This window comes from Lottia gigantea (genome assembly GCF_000327385.1).
Source record: "Lottia gigantea unplaced genomic scaffold LOTGIsca_32, whole genome shotgun sequence".
Taxonomy (NCBI): Eukaryota; Metazoa; Mollusca; class Gastropoda; family Lottiidae; genus Lottia; species Lottia gigantea.
This window is the reverse complement of record NW_008709073.1, coordinates 2,192,538-2,209,720: the sequence shown is the minus strand read 5'-3', so window position 1 is coordinate 2,209,720 and position 17,183 is coordinate 2,192,538. Positions and strand designations below refer to the sequence as shown.

The following is a 17,183-nucleotide window of genomic DNA, read 5'->3' as shown; positions in this document are numbered from 1 at the left end:
GTTAGCCAACATCAGAGCTGTCGTGATTGGAATATCTTTCTTCCTAGCCAATACCCAGGCTCCAGACTATGTCTAAGACAGTTTGCATTTTCAAACTTCAACTTAAAGGGGCCGTATGTCTTAAATTATACCTGAGAATAATTTTAAAGTATGCTATTAACGTGATCAAACTGAATTTATTTTAAAATGGTTAATTAAAAATGGTTAGTACTAATTGTTAATTAAAGGGACAGGTGTGCCGTTTTGGGAGGTTGGTTTTATTCTTGAATATATGTAAATAGTTTTCTGAAGTACTAGAAATATTGACCAAGTTTTGGTATTTGGCTTTATAACGATTCGATATTATTAGTTGGAACTTTAGGGGTCGGTATGGGGCACATTTCTCTGCAATTATATGTTATGTGTCGTGGCAGCGTCGGCGCCACCCTCCCGAGTCTGGATGCGTCAACTCTGTGGAGGCGTCATAGTTTCAAGCCTTTCCTCGAGCGTCTGTGAGAGTTCTCACATGAAGATTTCCGAAAAAATGAATTGATTTGGTGCACCCTGACACATATTTAGAGCAAAAATCATATTTTCAATTTTTTTACAAATAAAGTGGGGATACAATTGGGTCTGCAAACTGTTCCCCCGCTACCCCTGTACACCCACTGGGGGCGCCAATGTATGATTGATTATTGAACATGTTCAACTTCATTAATGCCATTGATTATCTTTCAACAATCTATTTCAGTGCATTACAGATTTTTAAACAGGGAGTGTCTTTTAAAGCCCTGTTTATATGGAAATATTGCCGTACGTTTTCTATTATCTCCTGTATATATGTGCAAATTTTACCATGTGGTCAAATGCATTTGAACAGACGTGCTATGTTTTGGCCAGTCGTACCTTAGTCTCAGAAACAGGATTTTTTTTAAGCTAAGCTTAACAGTAATGGTATTCACAGCTCACCGACGAAATTTGTTCCTTCAAGTCCATGTATGTACATGATTATCCTCGTTTGAAAGCTAAAAAGACGGGTCGTCCTCTCTTGAGAGAAAAAGACATCTATAGAAACAGGAAAAGAAATTTCTAATTTGAGATATTTGTGTTGGAATTATGCGATTTTCGTTTATTTTAGTACTTCTGAAGACTATTTACATATTCAAGATTCAAATCAACCCCAAAAATGGCGCATCTGTCACTGTTTATATGGAAATATTGCCACATGCTTGAATCATCTTCTATATGTATATATGCAAATGTTACAGTGTTGGTTTGTTGTCTAAATAATATGTAGATTTGACTAAATGCATTAAAAGAAAGTTATATTTTACCACAAAGGCGTTTCTAGGAAACATTACGTGCGGAATACAAGCAGGGACCGCAGTATTTTTAAGAGGGCGACCGGCAATTGTTCCATTGTTTCAGTACATAATAGTATAAAAAAAAATAGAAAATGAGGTGGGGGGGGGGGGGGCACCTTTTCCTGGGGAGGCCATATACACATTAAAAGTTTAGGAAACATTATCAAAATCCTTTTAATTGCTCGTTATTGTCGACGCTTACCGCTGTTCGAGGAAACATACAGTTCGAAGTACCGAATGAAAATCCACATCAAGCAAAATATGGAATCAAGAAAAATCCAAAACAGAAACCGAAAATCAATTATATTATCTTGGAATAAATGTATATAGATAACACAATCATATCAGACGGGAATAAAATAAACTAAATGGAGTTTTACATACGACTGGAATAAATACATCTGTGTAAAGTAATATTCAGTTATTCCGCTATTTTGTGTAAGTCGTAAATTTTTTGTGCTCAAATTTGTGAAAACTCTACACCAAAATCTAGAGAAATGTGCCCTTTAACGTATCTGAAACTTGTAACGAAAAAAATCCATCAGTTTTCAAATGCCAAAAATATTTAAAAACATTACGTAAGGGTTTTAAGTTCGTTATGCTTTTTGGAAGCTGATAGAAAACTACTGTACGGATATGTGTAAAATTATGTCTCCTAAGTATTCTAAAGGTTTCAACTAAGAGGCTTGATATCGAGCCATTATAAAGTCAAACAACAAATTCAGTTTGAAAAGGAGATACATAGAGATATAAATAGCATACTTTTGAAATATTTTCAGCTATACTTTACGACATTTTTGATAATGAAAAAAAAAAAAAGGTGTATACCCCTCATTCAATTACATTGTTACTTTGTGCAATCTTAAGGTGACATGAAAGAAGAACGTATTACTTCACAATATCCTTTTAAGTTCAATATTTCGTCAAGGCTGTTCAATTTTCAATTTCATTTAAGAAGTAAGTTTATGAACTTGCGAAAAAATTCTTACCATGCCAATTTTCACGGCTTAAAAAAATACGACAGTAAGTCTTGTTTTCGGTAATTAAAAGAACAGTTGAAGCCAACAAAAATAATGTTGATGGTGACACTTTCTATATATACAATAATTCGTATATAGCTCAAATTTTCTCCGGGGCCAATGCAACATGTCTTTAAAATTATGCTAAACGGACTACACAGTTGATATTTTTTTTAAATAAAGTCATTTTGAATTTCCTTTCTTAAAAACTTACCTCTGTTCAAAACCAGTGTATGCTCATTGGTTCACAAACAGCAAATGGATGACAAAAATGAACCGGCTACGATCCACATTTCGTTTTTAAAGTCCCTTAGCAGATATAAACCTGGATCGGTTGAGTTGTGTTCAGGTGCAAGAAAGTGTTGACCACATCTCAACTACAGCCATTGTTTATATGTCTTGGTGAGCTGTAAACAACGAAAATACTATGCACAAAATGAAACGAAACAATTTTTGTTTATTTAAAACAAATACTTGCAGTTGGTTGAGATTTTAGATGAAATGAAATGAATGGAGTTTTACGTCCTACTTTTCTGGGTTGAGATTTTAAACCAACTCCACTCTTTATATATATCTATAGGTAAAGTAACCAACATTTTATTTAAACAATCACAACTTTTGCAGTATTTTTGATACGATGGTCTTATTACGAATGAGTGTGTGGTTTGGACACGGTGCTTTCAGAGGTAATATACAGCATGTGCAGTAGCGTAGCGAGGATTTCATTGACGAGCACTCGAGCTCCCAAGCGTTCCTTTGCAGGTTTTAGAGAGCACCAGTGAAGTTGAGGGTCAAGGGGGTAGGGAAATTTTCTTTTTTAGAATAACTTTTTATGGCCCGAGGGGGTGGGGGCATAGTATTGGTACGTGCCTCACCCTTCCCTCTAAATATGCCACTGGGCGTGTGATGAGAGGAACAGATCGCCAGCAGCACGTAAAACTAAATTGAACTCTTTTATATTGCACTCTTATTTTCCTAACGATTGGAAAGGAAGCTTTTATACACGCAACATGCTATAAAACTTCAATTCCACTGTTATTATTTCAAAGACTGGAAATGTTATTGCGAAAGACGGTTTACTAACTTAATGGCTACGCAAATTATTTGATTAATGCCAATTTTCTAGCCTAATTTAAAATCAATCTAGAAAACCAGCAATTTCTTCGATTGAAGCTATCGACATTAATAGACGAGTATTTTGACTTTATCGCATACTTTTTTTTATCTTCCCTCGTGATTTAGTTCTGAAATGTTTTTCCTCGCTTATTTGTTCGAGAAACTGCTATTCTCAATTTAGACTGTCCTCATCTCCGGGTCGTCATCTTAGGTCGCGTAAATTCACAAGGGACTCTCTTTCAGATTAGAATACAGTACATATACTCTTTGTTTCTGAGGATTAGATCTATCGATCGGTACTGTATTAAGATGCTATTATACAAATCCATACAATTGTCAGTGACTCAACTAGATGAGTAGGGGCCTGTGGACTGAAGTGGGTCCCCCCTCCCCCGGTATTTTTTTTTCCAGATTATCTTCTGCATTCTAGACATCAAGTCAACGTAATGTCTGTAAATAGAAGATGTAAATAACTTGTTATACCAGTCCCTATATTAATTTAGCCATTGACAATTGAAATAACGAAAAGAACTATATACCCAGTCTTTATAAGTCAACCAAATTTCATCCGCATTTTTATTACCTTTTATTTTTTCTCGACTACTCAAGTTAGGGATTGATTCCCTGAAATAAACGGAACGAAAGGTTGGTCAAATTTAATTAGACAAGGAAATACCGAACCTGTATTTTAATTAGCTGGCTGAAGTTTACCAATTCAACCTCTCCTTGTCAGGAATGTCGGTGATAATAGCACGAAATGAAGTGTCTAGCCGTTTAGATTTGACGATAAACCTGGGAGTTCTGAGTATATTACAGGTCGTATTCGTTACAGATGAAAGTGAATTGTTCCCTTTTTTTCTGCTCCTTATTAATGATGACAATGACATGTTATGTACAATTCAGGCATTTTTAGACTAAGTGTTTACGATTTCATTTCACCCGAACGACCATTATTACGTTTCATCCGATTTACTTTGACAGGAAACTATATATAGTAGAAATTCCGATCTGTGCTGGATAGAACAATTGACTATCGGGTTTGGGAGTAAACGGTCACATCGTGACAATGGCTAACTGAGAGCAACTGGATGATCGCAGATTTCGAAGGCTTACGTCGACAAGATCCAGTTTCTAGCATTTCTATGCCAACTTGAGGCGATTGCCATTTTTTACTTGTCAGTGCGGTCGGGTTAGGTCAACTGAATTCAAATCAGGGACAGGTTGGACCAATTATACCTTAGTCTCAGAAATGGGAACTTTTTTAGTTAAGTTTATCAGTAACAAACACACAGCTTAATTAAATGGGAATTTAAATTAAAGTTGGTTTCATTAATGTTTGTACAGTGAATCTCATTATTGCAGTTTGTTATCAATACCTCTAAATTATGCAACGTAAATTGATTAATTGTTCTTTAAACTTGAGTAAAAACGGAATCCATATCAAGTCTAATCAAGTTGAATTAATAAATAAACAGACCTGTACACGGTCAGGTTCTTTCAAAATCAATAAGGCAAAGTTGTTTTTTCATACCAAAAGATATCCGTGTACTTGTTGTGTAGGTCTTCCATTTTATTGATTGCTGACGAGTAGTCTTGAGTATATCAAACAAAACAATTTCAGTTCTTAATAAGTTTAGATCGTTTAATAAGATGGTAGTATATTCAGCTGCTGTGATCGTTTGTTATGTCTCTTATTACGCCAACCTATTGGCCACTTCAACGTAGTGTCTTTTCCAAACCAATTCGATTTCCCTTCGTCTTAGTGTCTAATACAAACTTATCTTAGCTACGGCTGTGTAAATTAACGCTACGTTACCTTAACACCATGTGCCCATTAAAGGCTAATAAGGTACCAAATCTAATATTGTTTCTGTAAAGCTTTAGGAATAAATCACGCTCTTGGTTGTCTCGCGGTAAATAAGATTTGTGTTGGAAGATCAACTTCGATATTTGGCTCAGTTGGTGTCAGTGTTCCAAATCGCAATGGAGTCGATTTTTCAGGCAATACGCCGTTTTTCGTACTGGAAAGCTGTGAAATGCGAATTCTTACTGACGATGTTTTATGTGTTAATTGGATGTGCGTCTACCATTCCGACTGATATACACAATAAACAATCCGTCAACGAGTTAAAAGTGGCGTTTGCGTTTGGGATTACCTGTCTCACATTAATGCAATGTTTTCTTCCAATTTGTGGGCCTGCTCAAATGAATCCAGCAGTGACCATTGCTATGTTATGTACCCGCAGAGTGCACGTGATCACTTCTTTCATCCATATACTTGCCCAATGTGTTGGTGGACTGGCTGGGGCGGGGATACTTTACGGTGTGACTCCAGCTCGAAAGCATGGCCACTTAGGTGTGACGTTTGTTCATAATGATATTGGTCGTGGTCAAGCGTTTGGAATAGAATTCATAACGACATTTATCATGACATTTGCCTATTATTCAGGACATGATAATCCGGGAATATTTGGAGGATTTCAGGCTGCTCCTGTTGGTCTTTCAATCATAATGGGACACACATTAGGGGTACGTATATATAATTTGTTTGTTTCATTTTCTTGTTAACCTTCTACTAGTTGCAATCAGGCGGTCACTCATTCCACCACCAATCTGTACTAGACTCACCGCACTTATAAATTCTTTGAGGTTTCAAATACTTGGATACATTTGACATTTTTACCTTACAAAGGACTTCACGACTTCGTGTGACAGCCGATTTGTTTTAAACGTATGTTATGTTTTGTACCATGCTTTTCTTTGGACTATAACACTCTGTGACAATCCTTTGCTTAGTCTGGGACTCGTGGTGCTTAATGGTGAAATGAACCAAGATCATTAATTGTACTGTTGAGTGTTAAGTGCGTTTGGAGCACTCAATGTCAGGTATTTTACCTTAATTTACCACTTCATTCATGCCACTTTGTTATTTTGTCAAAATTCTTAATCATACCAATAGAATGGAAGCAATTCAATTTCGAATTTTTCAATCGTGTTTTCCCACAAATACAATTGATCCTTGGTAATTCTCAGGTGACGAGTTGACGCAACTCCACAGTGTGGTAAATAATGTTGAATCGTCTTTGTAGTCATAATTGTAGCTTTCAATTAATGAGTTGTTTGCCATATACAGACTAACGGAAATGTCTGCAGAACCTGAGACATGAAAGAGGTTGCCAGAGTTATGATAGCTTCTGACATCTGCTTATTTCTTCAGTTATTGAAAACATAAAAATTGGATTATAGATGGCGTGTCGAAGAATGATAAATACCAGAGTAGGTTGGAAATTGTCTAAGAATTTTGAACTACCAAACTGACATCTTCAAGGGATATCTGGAAATTGTAGCCAACAAGATCATAATTCAACGTGGTATGTTAAAAAATAAACTGGGCCCCGATGTCTTCGCTTATCGCTACCCTTATAAATCTTTCGATGGAAATGGGGACCAATTAGACCTTAATGTTTCAAAACGCTATCGGAACTTTGGAAGAGACGTTTGACATTAGCCATAAAAAGTACACAATAGCAGTATGACGTGCACCATTATTTTTTCGTTGTCAATTCATTGTTAAAGTCACATTAATTTGCCTACTCGAGTTTAATGTCATTCTTTATTCTCTCTGAGAATCAAGTAAAAAGTCTTGGAAATGCTATTCACGTCAACCTTGATACAGATCATTAGCTTTGATTTAGCGCACGATCTTGTCTAAATTTAACTTTTGATTTATCTTACATGGTAGGAGTCACGTAAAGGTTGTTCATAGCTTGTTCTCTTGGGAAGCATTATTACTACCATCACGAACTCTCAAATTCATTTCATTTGTAACTTTCAACTTTCAAGTATATTATATCTCCAAAGAATGTCAGAAATATTTTTTTTAATTACAATTTATCAAACGTATACCACAATGCTTGCGGCTGTACTTTCAACTGATGTTGAAAACGGAACAAGCTTTGAAAATAATTTGGGCGCAAAGCAAGAAAGGTTTTTTTAGCTTAATTTCTAAATTTTTGTTGTTGTTATTATTATTATAATAATTGTCATTATATTCATAACTATTATATTTATATTATTATTATTATTATTATTATTATTATTATCATTATTATTAACATTATTATTTTTATTATCATTATTATTGGTGAAGAAAGCTTTTCCTTTCCTTTCAAGGACGTCACTTTTTAATTCAATTTTACGTATTTATCATCTAGTACTACAAATTACAATTGAATGCCAACATATATTGTGTGACATTTAAATGACAAAGTCTCCCAAGCGTTTACAGAAATATTTACTAACTTCTCTTACGTAATGAAATCGAATCCCTTAAGAACTATGGAACTATTGTAATTGCTCTATATACAAATGTCCTTTATCATCAAAACATGCTTTGAAAGCTTTTTACACAATCACAAACCATCAATTACTCGCAAATAGACAATAGCTGTATTACAATGTTCAACTGTAAAACCTGTATCTGGGAAACACGATTTTTCCATTAGACAAATGAACATTTTATATTATTTATTACCCATTTTGTTTGAAAGCTAAATTACATATCAATGAAAAAGCAATACTCGGGAAATTGATAACAAGGAAACAAAGTAAGCTTCACTTAGCTCCTGATATTAGCTCCTGCAGTTTGATATAGCAGAGCGCAGTTTTGATATAGCATAGCGCAGTTTGATATAGCATAGCGCAGTTTGATATAGCATAGCAGAGTTTGGTAAAGCATAGCAGAGTTTGATATAGCATAGCGCAGTTTGATATAGCGTAGCAGAGTTTAATATAGCATAGTGCAGTTTGACATATAGCGCAGTTTTATATAGCATAGCACAGTTTGATATAGCATAGCGCAGTTTGATAAAGCATAGCAGAGTTTGATACAGCATAGCACAGCACACTTCATTGTAATGCAGTTTGATATACTATAGCGCAGTTTGATATTCCATAGCGCAGTTTGATATACAATAGTGAAGTTTGATATAGAATAGTGCAGTTTAATAGAGCATAGCAGAGTTTGATATAGTGCAGTTTGATAGGCCTATACTCTAGCGCAGTTTGATATTCCATAGCGCAGTTGATAAACCATAGTGAAGTTTGATAAAGCATAGCAGAGTTTGATATAGCATAGCGCAGTTTGATAAAGCATAGAAGAGTTTGATATAGCATAGCACACATCATTGTAATATAGTGCAGTTTGATATACTATAGCGCAGTTTGATATTCCATAGCGCAGTTTGATATACAATAGTGAATTTTGATATAGAATAGTGCAGTTTAATAGAGCATAGCAGAGTTTGATATAGTGCAGTTTGATAGGCATATACTCTAGCGCAGTTTGATATTCCATAGCGCAGTTGATAAACCATAGTGAAGTTTGATAAAACATAGCAGAGTTTGATATAGCATAGCGCAGTTTGATAAAGCATAGAAGAGTTTGATATAGCATAGCACACATCATTGTTATATAGCGCAGTTTGATATTCCACAGCGCAGTTTGATAAAGCATAGAAGAGTTTGATATAGCATAGCACACTTCATTGTAATATAGTGCAGTTTGATATTCCATAGCGCAGTTTGATTTACCATAGTGAAGTTTGATGTAGAATAGTGCAGTTTGATAAAGCATAGCACACTTCATCGTAATATAGTGCAGTTTGATATACCATAGAGCAGTTTGATATTCCATAGCGCAGTTTGATATACCATAGTGAAGTTTGAGGTAGAATAGTGCAGTTTGATATACCTTTGAGCAGTTTGATAGAGCATAGTGAAGTTTGATATAGCATAGTGCAGTTTCATATATCATAGCGCAGTTTAATATAGCGTAGCAGAGTTTGATATAACATAGCACACTTCATCGTAATATAGAGCAGTTTGATATACCATAGCGAAGTTTGATGTAGAATAGTGCAGTTTGATATAGCATAGCATAGTATGATATGGCATAGCACACTTCATTGTAATATAGTGCAGTTTGATATACCATTGAGCAGTTTGATATAGCATAGTGAAGTTTGATATAGTATAGTGCAGTTTTATATATCATAGCGCAGTTTAATATAGCATAGCAGACGTCATTGTAATAAAGCTCAGTTTGATATAGCATAGTAAATTTGATATAACATGGCAGTTTGGTATAGAATTGTTTTATTCTGACATAGCATAGCATCAGTTTGATATGCTATAGCAGAGTTTGATATAATAATGGAAAATATTTTGATATTGTATCGTTTTATTATGGTAATCGGCGAGTGCCATTATCTTTTGGAAGATAATCATGACCTTTCTCACTATAGAAGACTGATTAGGACATAATTCGTATTCCATGGGGTAACATTGTACTAATATGATTATCAACGAAACAACGTTCACTCTAAGCTTGAGTATGGTAATCTAGTAACTCGGTTATCTATGTAAACAAGAGATGTGAAGTTCCCAAATGGAAATTTGATATGATTGTGCTAACAATTGAAGCAAAGGGATGCAACAATCTATTTACAGATGCTCAACGACCATAGTGACTGGTTAGATCCAATCGTATCTACGCCGTCCATTGTCTGACAATAACCTCGTATGCAGCTGGAATAAAATCCTCTTTAATTATTAGGCGAATGTTACATTCGCCACACATCTTATAAATCTGAATAGATGGGTTTGGAAGCGTGTTAATAGGATTGCCGAAATAATGTTAATAATAATAGCTTTGGATTTATTCTCCGATAGCCGAGTTCATAAAACCAGCCGCAGAGTGGTATTAAGTGATCCGGAAATGTAGAGTATAATCTGTCTGAAAGGTCGTTCCAACACATTTTGTCATGTAACAAAAAAAACATGATAACGAGAAAAGCCTAAAACAACAATGTTTTAAATTGTAATTTAATATCATTGGCTGAAATACCGATTAAGTAAATTTCCACCTAAATCTGTTTTGTATCACTCTCTGACACGGCATCTATAATCCAATTTTATATATTCAATAATTGAAGGAATAAGCAGATGCTATCTTTGCTCAAAGCTATTTTCTCGTCTTGGATTCTACGTAAGATTCGTATTCAACATAAGTGTCCTTGCAGTTAGTCTGTGTAAATGCAACATAACTTCATTTCACTTTTATCAATAGTTGTAATTGCACCTAATACATGTACAGTCATAATGTTTCGTTATCTGAATAAATCACACCATTTGAAGCTCTTGAATTTAATATCTTCTTGAAATCAGTTTGAAATTATCGATTTAGAATAGCAGTGAGCCAGTTCCGCCATAATTTTAAGTTATTGCTATGTATCATGCTTATGTAGAAGAAACAAGATATCTTTTCTTTCCGTTACAATTTCTGAAAGATCCCGTCCATTATAGATAAGTGTAGACCTGAGAAAGATTGTATTATTTACCCTAATGTTCAATTCCATAACATATTTAAACTATATTTAAAGGGGTATTCCGCTTTTTTGTAAAACATTCAATTATCAAAAACGTCGTAAATTATACCTGAAAATATTTCTAAAGTATGCTATTTATATCAATGTACCTTCTTGATCGAACTGAACTTGTTAATTAAAAACGATAATTTATAGCGCTATGCTATATCAAACTACACTATGGGTATATCAAACTGAACTATATTACAATGAAGTGTGCTTTGCTATATCAAACTCTGCTATGCTACATCAAGAGTACTAATTGTTAATGAAGCAGTTCGACCTAGTTTTGGTGTTGGGCTTCATAATGGCTCGATATTATTAGTTGTGACTTTTAGAAAATGTTAAGGGTCACATTTCTCTGGATTTTGGTGTATAGTTTTCACAAATTTTAGCAAAAACAAATTTTGACCCACAATGAAAAGCGGATTGCCCCTTTAACGTTTCTTGACCAACCTGCACTATTGTCATGACTGAGTGCAACTAAGTGATGAACGTTATTAACAATATGGGAAAAAAAAACACCAGCTTCAAATAAACAAGAAATGTATTCAAATTTCTCCCAGTGCACACAGGTATACTGTATAATGTTTATTTAATATTTTTGTTTAAAATAATGTGAATAGAGGAATAATCCACGTTACAAAATATAGTTCTTTAGGTGTTAGTTATCTCCCGTGGAGACAGGAGAAGTCTAGATGTCAGAGACTAGTAAGATGTCAACAATGGAGACGGAAATTAAGCTGACAAAGGAAAAATTTAACATTTCGTTTCCAATTAGAGAAATTGCAGACCATATACGCTGGGCATGATTGCATAAGTGTTTTGCCCGCAGGATATGGAAAAAGTCTAATTGGTTCAGATGCTGCCATGGGTCTTATAAAATTTATTGTCACATGACCTAATATTTGAAAGGAGGCCGATTTATCTGTCAGCGAGAATGGCCGATTTTTACACGATTGGCCAATAAATGTGAAATTATACCATGTGGTGCGCGATTAACAGTTAGGCCTATTATATTTTGGTTTTATACTTTACACTACCTGCATTTCCTGCATATAACAAGTAATCCTTCTTTATGTAAGATGACCACGTGACCGTATTGTACATGCCGTAATGATGTACAATGTTGTTTCAAATTTCATATCACTTGAATACCTGCAGTCTAATTAAAACTAGACATAACTTCTGTTCGTATTTTATTAGTTTCGTTTCGAACGTTTAGCTTTGTACATAACCACTACAGTAAGGTCTAACACTGCCCTTCTTGATTTTTCATTCTGTTAACCTTCGCTTGATGTCTGTTTTAACCAATCACGTGGCTGCCCTTTCCAGCGACGGGGTCATGTGATTTCGTTACATTTCTCCGCGCATTGGATCTCATTAAAGAAATATTAGACGAAAATGGTTGGATTCTTATACAAAAAAACAACCGGAACCGGTATAGCTTAATGCTGCAGCAGCACACGGGTACCCTTTAGCACACTCTGTCTTACATTCTTTAAGGTCGTCCACAAAATCATAATCATCAGTTTTTACGAATTTTGTCTTTGTATACGTGTAACAATCTAAAAGATAAACCAATTTCCATCAAAATGGAATCACAGTCAAAAGTCCAAATTTAACCAAAATCGAAGTCTTTATCTTATTCACAAGTCAAAATCTGACTGAACCTTAGTTTTAAATGATTGTTTCTTCTGTAAAGCTTGAAAATTTCTAATGGGTTGTGAAACTAACACGCTGAATAGAAGGGGTAGGGGCATCCGAGCGTCCCTTTGTTGAGAGAGCAAGTCATGGTGGAGGGTCAGGATTGCCTCTCCCTGGTAAAGTTTCTAATGTCAGAAGCCGGGGAATACATCTACTTCGATTTTGGAGGTGATATTAGAACAACTTTTGCATTTTTTTTTTTGTAGCGTTGGGTGTAGATGTGGAGGAGGGAGGGGGTCACAGCCAAAAAACCTATTAATTTATCTAATTTCAGATCAGAACAGAAGAATTATACCCACTAGCAATTCCAGAACGTTTATTCCTTTTTCTAAATGAAGTATTTGTTCCATCCTAGGCCTGTAGCCTACATTTAGAAGAATCAGCCCTCCCTTTCCCTAAATCTTTTAGATTAACATCTTAGATCCCCGTGTATTAAAACGTTCATAACGATCCCCCAATTATGGTTTTTAATGCACGTACAAGCAAATTTAGAAGGGATTCACCGATGGAGTAACAGGGGTTGAAAAATATACGGTTGATATACGCTGATATATGAAACAGATGAAACGTATTATTACGTGTCATTTCGACTTGACTTTGTAGAGACCACCTGCATCTTCCAATTCACAATTCATCTCGATACGATCTTATAACATCTTATTTTTGTGCATAAATCATAATAATGATACTAATAATGATAATCAAGTACGTGACCACAAAAAGAAAATACATATACACTAGCAGATTTGTATGTAATGGACAAGTTAGTCTTAACTGATCAAGTACATGACCACAAGTACAGACAGTATCAATATGTATCAAATGCAATTTTGAATTTTTCGACCTAGGCGTTGGAACTTCCGGTTTCTCAAAATAATCTTGAAAATTGAAAACGAGAGTACATGACATGTACTCTCGTTTTCCATTATACTCTCGTAAACATTGTAGGCAAAATGATACAAAAGTTAAATTCTTTTATCGTTTGAAATAACTAACACTATAGCAGCTGTGATATGTCATTGTGATTAATACATTAATTTGATATATTTATTGAACTATAACTACGACATTTGTCAAGTTATCCAATTATTTAATCAAATATACATCTTTCTTTTTCTAGTGGCAGTTCACTGGTGCCAGTATGAATCCTGCAAGATCTCTCGGTCCAGCTATTGTGTGTAATGAATGGTCGGATCATTGGGTGAGTGTTATAAATAACATGAAGAGAATTAATCTCCTTAAAGGGATTGTAGTAGACTAAAAATCAAATGATAAAAGTTAATTGCAGCTACGCGTATTACTTTTCAGAATTGAAACTCAACTTAGGGATAATCCACATTTAAAAAGAAACATAGACATGAAAATGAAACGTTAATGCACGAGGGCTGGCTGAAATGTCATCGGCTCTTTTATGTTGGAGATGTTCCAAACTATATTAAGATCGCTGATTTTTGAGAATTTTCACCATGACAAAAGCACAATTTTTCATAATTATTGGTTACTTTACAAAGCTGAATTATTATCCATGTCCATACAAAGCTGAATTATTATCCATTTCTATACAAAGCTGAATTATTATCCATGTCTATACAAAGCTGAATTATTATCCATGTCCATACAAAGCTGAATTATTATCCATATCTATACAAAGCTGAGTTATTATCCATGTCCATACAAAGCTGAATTATTATCCATATCTATACAAAGCTGAGTTATTATCCATGTCCATCAAGCGATTGTCGGTCCCGTGCCACATACGGTACCATAATACAGTCGAGGGGTAGGCTAGACTTACGAAGTTCTACGTTGATGTGAAAAACCTACCGATCTTTAAAAGGGACAGGCTTGCCATCCTTTTGACCAATTGTACTAAAGTCTCATAATCTGGAAATGGTGAACCTGTTGAAAAGAAAATTCAAAATATGTCTTCAAGATTAAAAGCCAAATATCACAAAAGATCAGACAGAACCAGAATTAGCTCCTGTATATAATTAACTCTTGACTCTAGAAACATAGATGTCAAGCTATAGGACATAATTAGTTGAAAAAAGGATTGTCTCAACGATTACCATTGGTAATTATTTTATAATTCAATTACCTTGTCTCTGTAATTCAATTTTTACTTATCATACAGCGAAATTAATTTTTATAACCGTCTGGCTATTTTCCTTTCGAGGCCTTCATGTTCCATCAGGTTATAATTTTTCGACAAAAGAAATATTTGATCTTGGGTAATGACTTGTATATTGCTCTAAACATGGGTGGGTGTGTTAAAAAGGAGCGTTTGTATGTCACACAAATAGTTTCTATTTACGCAAATTTAATTTCCCATTTTGTTCGACGTTTGTGGTTCCTGTACTTCCAGATCTTGACCATATTTTCGCCATGTCCTTTTGATGTGAAGGCTATTTGCGACATCAATCATGTGCTTTCCGTCGTTGAACATCAAGCTGCTACCAATCGTTACAGTGCATTTCCATTTCACGTTACATGATTCTCTGTGAAGCGTACAGTTTATTTCAAACCATTGGCGAATTTTTAAAAACGAAAATTTGATTCTACTAAGAAAAAGTGAAGAAAAGTTGGCACGAAAAGACCTCTTCTGAAAACTAACAATCTCATTAATTGACTATATTTCTTCAAATGTCTCATGTGCGTGTGGATTTTCCTCTCCTACATTTTATCTTCTCGTAATCGAATCGATTTTTAGAGAAAATACAATTTGGAAAAGGAATTTGCGATATTACTGTGATAGGGAAATACTTTAGCTACGATTGAAAATAATTCCATAGGGACGTTAATTGCTTTTGACTTGAAACTTGGAAATTTGAAGTCGTAAAAACTTGTACCGGAGTACTGGGTTTGAAAACTTTGAAGACGACTCTTGTCTTAATCTATGTTCTTCTTTGACTTGCTTTTTCCTTTTTCCATTAATATTTTAGATAAGGGTATGAAAATGTCATTTCATGCGAGATAAAGAGCTAGACACAATTTTCAAATGTTTATAAAACTATTTGAGAAGAGAATATTATAAGATTGAAGAAAAGAAACTCATTTCTGTTCCAGACTCTCGTAAAGTGTTCATAAACCATCCAAACGATTGGAGTCGGACACACAATAAAATATTTCTATATCCAATAAGATGGTCTCCCATGGTTAAATCGTAATTCTCCATTTTGTCCTTGTACCATTACGAGTCAAATTATGTGAGGGTAACCTTGGTGTTTTAAAAACATGGCATCTCGGGTTAAAGGGACAGATTTGCTATTTTTGGGGTTTGATTTGGGTCTTGAATATTATGTAAACAGGCTTCAGAAGTACTAGAAATATACAAAAATCGCATATTTCTTCCAAAAATACCTCAAACTAGGCATTTCACTTTCTTTTTCTATATATGCCTTTTCTATATATGCCTTTTCTATAGATGACAGTGTCTCAAAAAATGACGAGTTGTCATTTTATCATTCAATCGTGGATAATTCTAGACATACATTGATTTGAAGACTAAAATGTCGACGGTGAGCTGTGAAGACTATTACTGATTAGCTTAGCTAAAAGATTCCCATTTCTGAGACTAAAGTTGGTCAAACGAATGGCGAGTCTGTCGAGTATTTAAGGGGTGAAGCCGACACCGGGTCAACACCGGCTGTACTGTATTTTTGGTAGTAATGATCCAAATTCGAGTTATATAGTCTGCTTAATTTCAAGAATTCGTATCACTTTGAGAATGTAATATCCTACTTCCAATTCGCTCATATGTCAACTAAAACATGCGTATATGTAAACCGCAAGAATAGATAGCATGCGGACTTTGTTCATTAACCAATTATTCGACTATTAACGTCAATTAAAGGCTATTTAGCTCATAGTTTAATTCCCATTACTTTCATTTCATCATTTCAGGTGTATTGGATCGGTCCGGTATTGGGTGCTATACTTGGTGGTATTACCTATGAATATACAACAGGGGGTGGCCCAGAAATCAAACATCTAAGACGAACCAGCTCTTTGGGAATGATGAACACTGAGACAAGAGGTAGCAAAGAGAGTGTTGATTTACCAACGGAATTAACGTTTACAGTTCCTGCAACTCCTGATCCACAAGCTTAAAAATTTACAATAATTTTAAGTGATTTTTCCGAACGATTGGCTCCTGTGCAAAAATACAATTTTTTGTTGTCTTACACAATAATGACGATTGGGATATTCTCAATATGCTTAAAATATAAATCGTGCTGTTTCGTTTATATGAGTCCACTTTCATTCTTAATCTGACAAAGTTCTTCTTTAAATAGTGTTCAGTCGAATTTCGTCCAATGCAGTGAAACTATGGCACTACGGGTTAAAGTTTAGCAATTAATATCCCAGAATTCCTCTTACGTAGAAAGGAGATATTTTATTGGTCGTTGGACGTATAACAATTTTTTCAGATCATGGATGGCATAGTGGGTCAACTACGGAAAACACCAAGACTTTCATTTTGATCGAAATTGTGAGATTCCACACCCGTGTTGAATATTCTTAATCATTCCATGTGATTTTGTTCTGCAAAAAATATATGAGAAAATTAT

The 17,183-nt window shown here is 34.7% G+C and overlaps 1 protein-coding gene across 1 annotated transcript; it reads left to right on the top strand.

Annotated features, from left to right (window-relative positions):
• Positions 1-5,461: 5,461 nt before the first annotated feature.
• LOTGIDRAFT_162143 (hypothetical protein) lies at positions 5,462-16,722 on the top strand (the record flags this gene model as incomplete). Its single annotated transcript, XM_009058069.1, has 3 exons — positions 5,462-6,007; positions 13,733-13,813; positions 16,516-16,722. The coding sequence occupies 3 exons, from the start codon at positions 5,462-5,464 to the stop codon at positions 16,720-16,722; spliced, it is 834 nt and encodes a 277-aa protein (XP_009056317.1).
• Positions 16,723-17,183: the final 461 nt, after the last annotated feature.